General features: G+C 33.3%; 1 protein-coding gene across 1 annotated transcript; it reads left to right on the plus strand.

Annotated features, from left to right (window-relative positions):
* Positions 1–8,774: 8,774 nt before the first annotated feature.
* On the plus strand, positions 8,775–11,495 carry LOC149541695 (patatin-like protein 2). The gene is made up of 8 exons (XM_089796104.1): positions 8,775–9,069; positions 9,442–9,623; positions 9,745–9,919; positions 10,024–10,185; positions 10,269–10,343; positions 10,668–10,892; positions 10,994–11,169; positions 11,276–11,495. Exons 1-8 carry the CDS (start codon positions 8,968–8,970, stop codon positions 11,355–11,357), a joined length of 1,179 nt encoding a protein of 392 aa, XP_089652230.1. The 5' UTR covers positions 8,775–8,967; the 3' UTR covers positions 11,358–11,495.
* Positions 11,496–11,875: the final 380 nt, after the last annotated feature.

The following is an 11,875-nucleotide window of genomic DNA, read 5'->3' on the forward strand; positions in this document are numbered from 1 at the left end:
AATTGGGTCCCACACATGTCGTGATGTGGCACAGATGATCAGTTGCAGACAAAGGCACAGGATGCTGCCACGTGGCAGATCTGACGCATTCCTCAATTCCACATTATGAAGATGCAGGGGGGTTAAAAAATGTGGGAAAGCAGGATTGTGACAAGTGGTGGGGGTCCTGGTGGCAATGACATGGTGGCTAATGCAGAGGTGGACCAATCAAAAAGTGCCACGTGGTACTTGGTCAAAGGGAGTTGACCACAAAATTGAAGGGGATGGAAAATTCAATTGACTTTTATTGATTTATTTTGAAAATTGTTTTTAAAAAAGAGACGTGCAGGTTTTTAATTTTAAAAGTTTATTTTCTAAAGTCTAAACTTTAGAAATTTTAAATTTTTAAAGAAATTCAAATGTGTAGACCTAATATTTCTACCAGAGGAGACTATTTTCGAACGAACTTTTTGGGGGTTTCCGAGAAGCAAAATAGGTGATGGCATATACCTTTGGAATTGGGAGAAGATGAACTTTCCGATTTCGGAGTCGGTTTCTGCACAAGTATCAGTCTGTTTGAGATACAGGAGGATTTGTCTCAGGTATTTGAATTGCAACCATTTTCAGACTAGGAAGTTTAGAATTGGTTTTTGGCAAGGTAATGACTTGAATATGCATAAAAGATGGTAAAAATGTAGTTGGGGTTGAATTGGTTACATTAAAATTAGTAAAAGCTCACAATTTTGCCAGAATTGCATAAGGTTTCAGATATTTTGATGCAAACTAGATTTTTAGCAAATCAGGGATTTCATCATTCAGTTGGGGATATTTTGCAAATCAGTTACAATGTAATGATGAAACAAAAAATCAAATCTGATGGAAGAAAGAGGTTAGAGAGAGTCTTTACAGTTGCAAGAGATGGATTTCTAAGTCGACAGATGGCAGTCGCAGGTTCAATCCAGGATTTCATCTTCATCCTATATTATTCTTTCTTTCTTCCATTTGAAGGGTTCCAGTTCCAGTTTTTGTTACTGAGAAACTAGTAGGTTCCAGTTTTTGGGGAAGAAAAAGTTCATTGCTGTGATACCATTAGGGATTCCAGTTTTTGCACTGTGAGACCATTGGTTCCAGTATTTTGACATGTTTCCATGATTGTGACACCATTTTTCTTCAGCAAAACTCTCATGTGAACAACATTGTAGAGATAATAGAGATAGTTCTGAGCTATTAGGTTGTTTCATGTTTTAATTTTATGAATATGAATGTATAGTTTCAAGGAAATGAATACATATGAGCAACAATTTTACTTTTTTTGTTTTGGTTCTTGTCTCCTGTCTCAACAATCTGTAAGTCTTAAGTGGTTTTGGAACAAAGATTTGAGACCCATTTGCATCCCTTTTAGGTTGTATGTTTGATGTATTTTGCTGTTGGACCAAAGGGCCAAGTAAATGCTCGATATGTTTAAACAAGGTTACTGGTTGTTTGAGAAGGATATTTCATGAGAATGAGACCTGAATGAACACTGATGTCTGAATCACAAGGTGGTTGGATAGATCTGATGTCTGGGTATATGAGATACATCCTGATGTCACAGATGTATGTTTTGAATTCATGGAATTGCCCAATGGATTAGGCACTGATCAGTTATAGGATCACTGGTTATACTGTTGCATATTTGAGGTTTTGTTGAATCAACATCTTTAATCTAATGAATTTCCCTTTTATGTTGAAGAGCTATAAACAGAATGCCCTCACTCAGCTTATGCATTTCATTGTTTTGCATCTAGCTACTGCAGATATATGTTATTTCATAAGTTATTAGGAGAAATAAGGGTTTCTATCTGCTTTGTATTAGATTCAATGTATGCTTTGATAACTGGTACCATATAAAGAATCTATAGGTTCACCCGCCTAGGTTTTGCAGAGCCTGAAGTGCAGAAGGACTATAGCCTTATAGTTGGCTTGGTGTCTGAATGGATGTGTTGATAATGGGAGTTAGCTGCCCCTAGATGCATTTTGTTCTCGTCAGGGTAATTGGAAATGGGTAACATTTTCAATCACCAACACTATGCATATAAAATTCTCAAATAAATTTAACTACCCATATTGAGAATGCATACAATTAAAATAGGAAAATCCTCAGAAGACATATGGAAGACACGAAGAAGACAGGGAATGCAAGATGCGAAAATAGCATAAGTAAAATACAAGAATCTACCTGAATTCTGATGCTAATTCACTCTTCCTCAGAAAACCTGTAGAGCAAGCTCCTCCCTTCTTCATAGTTCTCGAGTCCTCCAATGCTCGAATTGCTCTCCAACACTATGTCTAAGCTTCTAGGAATGCCTGAATATAAAGAGCTCTCAGGGAACCTCTAGAATGCTTCTAGAAATAGCTAGAAGGTGTCACCAACTAAGCATGGGTCTTTTCCAACCTTCTAGATGAGTCATAGGGTTGTAGACACCATGTGCTTAATTGATGCACTAACCCCCGTGTTGTTGACATATAAGAAATGAAAAGGTGCATTAACTCCCATGCAAGCTTATAACTCCAATTTACTTTTTATTTAATTTCTATTTAAATATTTATAACTTTCATTTTAAAATTTTTTTATAACTTTTATCATTATTATTTATTTATTTATTTATTATTATTTTATTATTATTATTAATTTTAATTTCTAATTTTCTTTTATTTAATTCTTTTTTCTTCAATTAATTCACATTTAATCAAAATATCAAAGATCATATTTTATATTAATTTTCTCAAACAATTAATTAATTAATTAAATCTATTTATTAAGACTTAATTAATAGAAAATTCACCATGGACCTCCAAGATAAAATATGAAAACTCATCATAGAGCAATTCACACAAAATCAGTCTAAAGGGTTAAAAATCACGAATTATGTCATCCGACACATTCGGTGGGTAAAAATATCTAGATACTTGTCGTATCTTAATAGGACAATCGGTTTAAGGGTTTAGGATTTGGACTTGAGAATTTATCTCCCTTCTCTTATCATTGAGATAGTATAATAGGGTATGCTCATCTGGCAAATTCAGGGAAGTCGATGCCCGGTACTTGCAACCTGCAAAAAAACCATGCATGTACATACAATATATATAATGCTAAGCTAAAAAGACAGTGGCAGGAAGTGGTGCATCGTGTAGATCCCGACTAAGCAGGTGACTAGGACTCCCTTCCTTAACCATATCAGAAATGCCATACAATAAGAAAACACGCACACCATACACATGCAAGTATGGGGTAAGTATCCATAATAAAGCACATGAAATAATAAACCATTTGACTAATCATCAACAATAACTGAAAGCAATGTAATGGTCATCATGCATACATGAAATGTAAAGTCTAAATGATCTCATCATATATCCACTGAATCCATAACATAATTTCTGGTAGTCTCAAAACAATACCACTAATCCATCAACATAAAACTAGTCTATCATAGTCTAATAATAACAACAACAATGTCCAGAAAAGATGTGAACGAGGGTAGGCACTACAGATGGATTTAATCTCTTAATTGATAGGAATTGACACACTTGGAATAATCTTTTTCAACTCTTTACAATTACTTCTCACCTTTACATGCAAACTGATTCATGGTCGAAAAACTAATTATACAAATCCTCCCTTTAGCCTTAGGTCCTAGTCGACACCAACCCTTGTTTGTTTATCTATCAAAACTCTTAGGACTAGTGGCTCTAATAGAATTTGATTCTTGATGATACTCCCCTCTTTTAAAATCTACAATTTCAAAATAATTGATATTCAAGAAAATAATAAAGCCTCTCTATTTTTAAAGTAACCTTTAGATTGCATCAAGAAATATAACTATATTATTATTGAATTTACAAGCACATCTAGCATACACCTTCAACTCATTTACAAATTGTCCCTTCAATAGTCTCTCATTTGTAGATGCTATATACTACAGATAAGTTCCATAAGATCTCTCCTCTTGTATGGACTAAGATTTTCCACAACTGTCCTTTTATTTTATCCACAAATAAATGGAACTATTCTTTCATCTATCTCCACCGTATCCAAGGCCAACTCTTCTTTCTTATCACAACCTACATTTTTTCTCCCTTTTAAAATTATGACTCTATGAGAGTTTCATCACCACTATTGCAACCTCATACCCAAGAAACCATAGAAAAAATGTTAAAATATAATGTCACGTGCATTTGACCCCGCCTACCATGGTATCCCATCTTTCTCCCACATCATTGTCACATCTTCTCTTTGATTGTATTAAAATTTATTTTTCTATTGTCATTCACTTTGTGTCTGATCTAAATTAAGAATTTAGGTTACAATACTTGGTGTAGAACATGCGGTATTGTAATTTAATTAAAAATAGTTGAAATGTGATAATATATTTCCATAAATTAGGTGAACCAGGATGAGATGAGGACCCCTATATAACCATCAAGAAAATGATAATGTGTCTCTAAAGAACATTGGGGATGAAAAGGAACCTAGAGAAGACATCAGGCTCGTGGATTATGAGGAGTCAATATACCATGATGTGTATACCTCTCTAGTTGATATAGAAATGAAGGAAACTAAGTGTCACTATGTGAAAAGGGATAAATCTTCTTGGAAAGAGAAAGAAAAGAGGAAGGTGTGATTCCCTATTTTGCAACTTTTAGACAAGGATGAGCTCAATGTTAAACTTACCAAGGATGACATTAGAGATCTTGCTATTGATCCTCCCCATGGGGTTTTGGAAACTACTTAAGCCATCTCCCTATAATCTCTTAGGCTAGATAAGTGGACTTTTCACTCCCTCAGGATACTGAACCTAAAATGTAGACCTTTAAAAGGGAGAATTGAGGAAATGCAAAATAATAATATTAGGATTGGGTAGAAGGAGAGTGTCACTGAGTAGCAGGGGAACCGAGAGGTAACTGAATATTTGAAGAAGAAGATTGATAAAATAGAAAAGATCATGAAGGATGTGCTGACTAAATTCTAGAAAATACTGGATTCTTCAGTAGAGTATTTGAATGGGGTGCTGATCCATTTAGACTAGGGAAAGGAGGTGAAGCTAGTGCTTGACCTGGAGGAAGTAGAAAATGATGATGTAGAGGCTGGGCCTGGCAAGTGAACTCAGTCCAACACAAAGTAGAAATAGAAGAAAGAAACCCAAATTGACCAGCAAGACATCAAGTAGGTCATTGAAAAGATAAAAAGTATTCATCAAGAGATGAAAGACAACTTGGAAGCTTTATCCTAGTTTGTTTCACTTTTTTGTTGTCTCTTTTTTGGTTTCATTTTATCTAGTTAGGTATTTTGTTGTGTCTTTGTAGTTGTTGGTTTTTCATATTGGCTTTAGCCAGGTTTTTTTGGAAATGGATGTGGATGTGTATATTGGTTAGAACATTATTTTATTTTCATAATTTTAATTTATTATCTTTCTATAAAATAATTGGGATTTTAGGTCCCATATAAAAAACCTATTTTAGCCTTAATAAAAAACAATAGATTTCTACAAGCCAAAATAAAATTAGTTGAACTAAAAAAAAAATATTTTATACAAATCTTATGGATCCCAAGGGTCACCACTATCCCTTGGAAATGAAAATGAAAAGTCCAAAAGTTATTTAATTATAAAATAAAATCTAAACTACAAAGATCTATATTAAAGATTATGTGTACTTGTAGAAGTCATAACTTTCACTCATAGCTTGAAATAAAGAAGCATCATATTTTATAGAAAGATCTTCAAAAGTTCTACATTCAGTTCTTAAAGGTTTAAGTGAAGTCAAAGCCTAGAAATGCCCTAGAGGATTCTAAAAATGTAAAAAACTAAAATATAGAAAATACTGAAAAAAATAAATTTCATAATTTTCCCATTTTTTCTTATGCTAACATGCTCTACATCTTCTTGAAATGTGTTTTGATCAGTTTCATAAAACATGTTAATGCTCAATGGTTGAAATAAAAGACCATTATAATATTTTTTTTTTTGGAAAATTCTAAGTCCTTTCCTACATATCCATCATAAGACCTCTTACAAGCATTTCATCAAACAATTCAAACATCTCATCCATGCTTCTATATTTTGTATATATGACTCTCAACATAGTTATGACTTCTATACATAATAAAATCCATATCTTTTATAGTTTGATGGATGTTCTTTCCAATTGGGTAAGATACTAACAGAAATTTCACACACACACACACACACACACACACACACACACACACACACACACACACACACACACACACACACACGCGCGCGCGCGCGCGCGCGCGCGCCATGCACACACACACACACACAGGCACACACATAGGCATGCAAGCACACGTGGACACACACACACACACATAGTCGCTCGCTGACTCACTTTATACTTCTTTTCACTTTCACTTTTCTTTCAAATTCATGCTCTCCCTCTTTTCTTATGATTGTTAATATATGCTAACCAACTTCTTCAAGATTTGGTTAAATTAGTATCCCTTCATCAATGCCCCTCCACACTCTTGTATTGGCTCAGGAGATTTGGGGAATTTCTTTTCTTCCAAACAAAGGTTTCCACACCTTTTAGTTGCATAGAAAGATTAAGGAGTTTGATTTTAGGCCTCCCAATATCACTTTATTTAAAGAATCTAATGCCTTTGAATAGATCCTTTTGTGCATATCATCAAAAGACCAATAGAGTGACACCCAAACAAAAAAAACTAAAACTCAAACCAAAATTAAGCATAAAATATTTGTGCTTGATGTTGGTCGCAAATTCACTTGGGATGCTCTTATATCAATAATTATAACACACTTAGTTTTTCTTTCTTATTATACTCATTAACCCCATTCCTAAAACTACCACTCTAACATATATAATTCTCAAGTTCAAAACATTATTGACATACTCTTTAGTACATCTACCATTCTAGATGACATCATAAGCTCAATGTAGTTCCTAAATTATGAGTTCATATTTATTTCTTTACAAGAACCTTATGACATGACTATTGCCCATCAATATGCATGTCAAAAGATTTAAATTAGGCATATAGGACTAAGTATTTTAGAAAATTATCTAGTACCAATTTTAAACAACAATCACTATAAAATAAATGCTCAAATGAATCATTTCATTTGAATGCCAGTTATCATTATACTCATTAGTTCACTATTCAAGACCTATATGGGGGTTCATCATTTAGTATAATGGTTAAGTGATGATGTTGTTATTGTCTCTGCCAAGGTTCAAAGATCCTTCAAGTCATTATGATTGTGGGCTTGTAGCTGATCTAATGTTCTCATGGATTTAGGCATCAACTTTGTTAAATGGGGATGAGGAACTGCATTTGTGGTCTCACTAGTTCACAGGTCTAGGTCAGAAGAATTTCATGTGGGCCCTAAGGGTGTTTTGCAATAGTGTCATTGGTTGCATTAATTTTTTTTACCAAACACATATTTGAAAATGAAATAATTTAATACATACAACTTCTTAACTTTTATCTTTACTAATAAGGAATCACAAAAAGACATATATCATATCTCAATTAGCATTAGGCTTAACATGCATCAATGTTGATTTGGATTAAACATCAATTACATTCATTGCCCACTTTCTCTTTTAATTTCAATATGGTACAAAAAAACCCAATTGTTTGACTATTGTTAGAGAAGTTTCATATTTCCTTCCACATATGGTTAGCTTACAACGCCTTTTTTTCATCATTACACTATTTTCAAAAGACAACCACACATGTAGACCAACATTATGTATATGTATTAAAGGACAAAATCCCAATCTTAGGTTAAACCAAACCATATTGATCAAATTATGATGCAATCACGTTCCAATGTTTATGAATCTTAGAGTTTGTTCATCAATCTCATATTTTACATTTTACATTCAATATCATATTCTTATTATAAGATTTTTTTCCAATATCTTAATAGATATCACAAAGCAAACTCAATTGCCAAATGAACTCTACCTTGTATCATTTTCATTTTTGACTTAAATTTAGCTATTTTAATCTCTTATATCTCATTTTTTATTAATTAAAATTTAAATTCTTTAATTAATGGAACATCTTTCCAAATTTTTAAGAGACGTCACTAAAACAAATCCAATTCCCAAATATTCTCTACTTTTGTCACTTTCATTTGTTGGTTAAATTTATTTATTGCGATCTCTTAAATCTCAACTTCTATTATTTGAAACTTAATTAATGATATCCTATTTCAGCATCCAATATAACGTAGAATCCACCAAACACATTTGAACAAGTTCTATATTCCAATTTCATCGAAGCTAAAAGTCCTCATCTCATCATTTCGAAATTAATTATTAAATAGCTTTCCTTTTCAACAAAGCAACTCTTCATTAAACACGCAATGGCCCTTGTTAAAAAGCTTGATTTAATTGATGCCTTGATTCTTGCTCAGTCTTCTCTGTAATGATTATAAAACGAATATGCAAGCACTATTTTCGTTGTTTATTAGTTTAGAATGCAGAATTTCATACTCTTCAAACTTACTGACCCATCTTCATAGAAATTGCTTAATTTGTGATCATATTTCGGATTGAAATGTGTTTTCTAAATTTTATGGACTCACTCGTGTTTGATCATAAGAGGATAAGGGCTTCGCACTACAGTTTGCCCACCTGAACAACCATTTCTTCTTGTGAGTGTTGCTTTAACGTGAAGTTATATTTTACCGGGCCATAAACAAACCACATTTTCCTCACAACATATGTCCTACATATGAAATCTTAGTATTTAAAAGGAGATAAAAGTATTTAATCATTTATTGCCTGAAAATTCCAATCCACATGGTCACAACTAAACCAAATTCACCTGTCTATCTCACATTCAAACTCTTAACTATTTATAATATGGTCGCATGCATATCTTCACGTTACATTCTTTACAGTCAACAGAAAACAACAATTTTATTGTGTTTTCAGAGACGAAAATAATCCATGGCTCCAGAGCGTATGGCCACGATTCTTAGCATTGATGGAGGAGGAGTTAGAGGGATCATCCCAGGAGTGATCCTTTCTTTCCTAGAGGGAAAGCTCCAGGTATGATTGAGAAATGTCAAATTGGAAATCAAAATTTTTTTTTTTTTAATGAAAGATTTCATATGATATGTGAGATCATTTTGTTATTTGATTAGAGAGTATAAGTTTATGCTTACATCTCTTTAATTGAGAAGATAAGTTTATGTTGATATTTCTTGATTTAAGAGTTAGAAGTTAAGATTATTATTCTATCAAGGTTATTGAAACCATTTATATCATGTTGGCGGATGTTGAATCTTGGTGAATGACATACTAAAGTAACATATCATTATCTTCATCAATTGCATTCACTTGATCAATTATTCATTATTGTATTTCCTAAATACATATATTTTACAATAGTAAAGATATTGATTTATAGTTATTGAACAGGAGCTTGATGGTACAGATGCAAGGCTTGCAGATTATTTTGATGTCATTGCTGGAACAAGTACAGGTGGACTAATTACAGCCATGATAGCAGCTCCTGACAGTCAAAATCGTCCTCTGATTGCAGCTAAGGATATTGTCAAGTTTTATTGGGACAATTCTGATAAGATATTTCCTTCATATAGGTAGGTATTTGTGGTAATACAATTGAAACAACTAGAACTCAAACCTAGAACCTTCCATTTACTTCTATTATTCTTCTAGATAAATCTGACTTGCACCACACCCCATGTGCTTTCTTGGCAGCTCTCTTTGCACACTCTGTCGCATGATGACAGGACCCAAATACTCTAACAAATATCTCCACTCTTTAGTTAACAAATACCTTGATAAACTACGGTTGCATCAAACGCTCACAAACGTGGTGATTCCATCTTATGATATAAAACTAAGACTGCCTTCAATCTTCTCTACATTTCAGGTATTTTCAAAGCTCCTTTTGGGTGATATCACGTAGTTGGTTATTACATTTTTCACGTATCTCATCACCATTCCATATATTGCTATTTTTCCCACTTTTTGCAGAGTAAGGTAGATGTCTCCAAGGATGCACTTCTATCTGATGTATGCATGGGGACCTCTGCAGCTCCAACGTATTTTCCTCCTTACTATTTTGAAACCTCAGATTCTGCAGGAAACAAAACGAGTTTCAATTTGATAGATGGAGGAGTAGTTGCTTCAAATCCAGTAAGACATGCTACGTCCTCTAAATCTAACATCAGTTAGAAGATTTCGTATCTGAGAACTAACCATGAAAAGATCTTTTGCAGACCATGTTGGCCATAAACGAGATCATAAAGGAAGAACTTAAGAAAACCTCAGACTTCCCATTCATGAATCCTAAGGTATACTGGCCTCTAGTTTGAACTCTAATTTAAACTTCTATCCTCAATAGTCCGAGTTCTTTTGATCACATTTCGTGATCTATTATCAAAATGACAAGTAGCAGTGGAGAAGAAATGAATTTGTTACTAAATTCTTTTTTTAATATTTTTCATTTTGATGACGGATCAATGATAGATCATAGATTGTGATTTGAAATATTGAAGAAAACACACACAATTGAATCTAGAAACTCAGTAGTACAATTCTTGAATAGATTTTAGGAACTTCTTATCATTAATACTTTCTTAGATCAAAGATAAGAACTTGGATTTCTCTTTTGACAGGATTACAGCAAGTTTATTGTAATATCACTTGGAACAGGGCATGAAGCAAGTGGTAGTTACACTGCAAAAGAAGCCAGCAAATGGGGATTATTTCAATGGTTTTACAACAATGGAGATATTCCCATCCTGAATATGTATGGAGATGCCAGTGATGACATGGTCGACATTAACCTCGCTGTAGTTTTCCAAGCTTGTCAGTCTACCAAGAACTACCTGAGAATCCAGGTTTTCAAGCACAAGAAAAACTGTTTGCGTAGAACATATTATTCACATCTCTGGATTGTCTCTAAGTACTCATATTAACATTGCATATGTGATGTTGTTAGGCAATGAACTTAACTGGAAGTGAAGCACAGTTGGACGATGGGTCTAAGTCAAAATTGACACAGCTAATAAAGATAGGAGAAAATTTGCTTGACAAGCCCGTTTGCAGAAGAGATTTAAAGACAGGTGAATTTGAGCCCATTCCAGAGGAAGGCACCAATAAGGACGCCCTTATTAGGTATGCAAAATTAAAGGTTTAATTGTTACAATAGTTATAATGAACATCAAGGACTTTTTTTTTGTTTTGATCTGGACTAAATCATGAATCTAAAACTTTGTTGCAGATTTGCCAAAATGCTCTCAGAGCAGAGGAAACTTCGTCAGTCTTCCGGCTCATCATCTGGATTGAACATAACCCATTCTTGAATAATCTCAATGACTCACCACTGAAATCTGACTATTACTTTTTAAAAATATTTAAGTATTAAAGTACATTTCAAGTGTTGGAAAATTGTAGTGTTCTGATGGATTCATATAATAAATCAATTTGATAGTTTCTAGGAATTGGAAAAGGTGACAGACTTCCCAACCATTTTTATCAACCTTTCACCAGCTGTTTACTGCTATGATATTTTTAATTAACTCGGAACCTCGTTAGCTTGATATTAGCTGAGATGGGTCTTTCAGTTCTATCTAGAAGAGCAGGTAGACGAAAATTCCATTATCTTGTAAGAGAGAATATGGCGAGACGATTAATCATGGTTAAAAGTAATAATTTAATTTTATAATTGAATTATGATTATTGACATTTTATTATTAGTAGAGTAAAATATTAATAAGCATACCTAAGCTTTTGGTAATGATATAAAGGGGTAAAAATTGGACACATTTTTCTTAAAAGTAGTTAATTTTGAATATGGATGTGTAATATATGATGTATGTAT

The sequence above is a fragment of the Cupressus sempervirens genome, chromosome 8, assembly GCF_028749045.1.
Source record: "Cupressus sempervirens isolate cs-2001-9-10 chromosome 8, ASM2874904v1, whole genome shotgun sequence".
Classification (NCBI taxonomy): domain Eukaryota; kingdom Viridiplantae; phylum Streptophyta; class Pinopsida; order Cupressales; family Cupressaceae; genus Cupressus; species Cupressus sempervirens.

What these genes read in the sequence shown, in the direction of transcription:
- LOC149541695 (XM_089796104.1), top strand. Translation starts at nt 8,968, where the DNA reads ATGGCTCCAGAGCGTATGGCCACGATTCTTAGCATTGATGGAGGAGGA. An exon ending in TCCTAGAGGGAAAGCTCCAG is followed by an intron (nt 9,070 to 9,441) that starts GTATGATTGAGA and finishes GTTATTGAACAG; the next exon opens with GAGCTTGATGGTACAGATGC. An exon ending in AAGATATTTCCTTCATATAG is followed by an intron (nt 9,624 to 9,744) that starts GTAGGTATTTGT and finishes CTTTCTTGGCAG; the next exon opens with CTCTCTTTGCACACTCTGTC.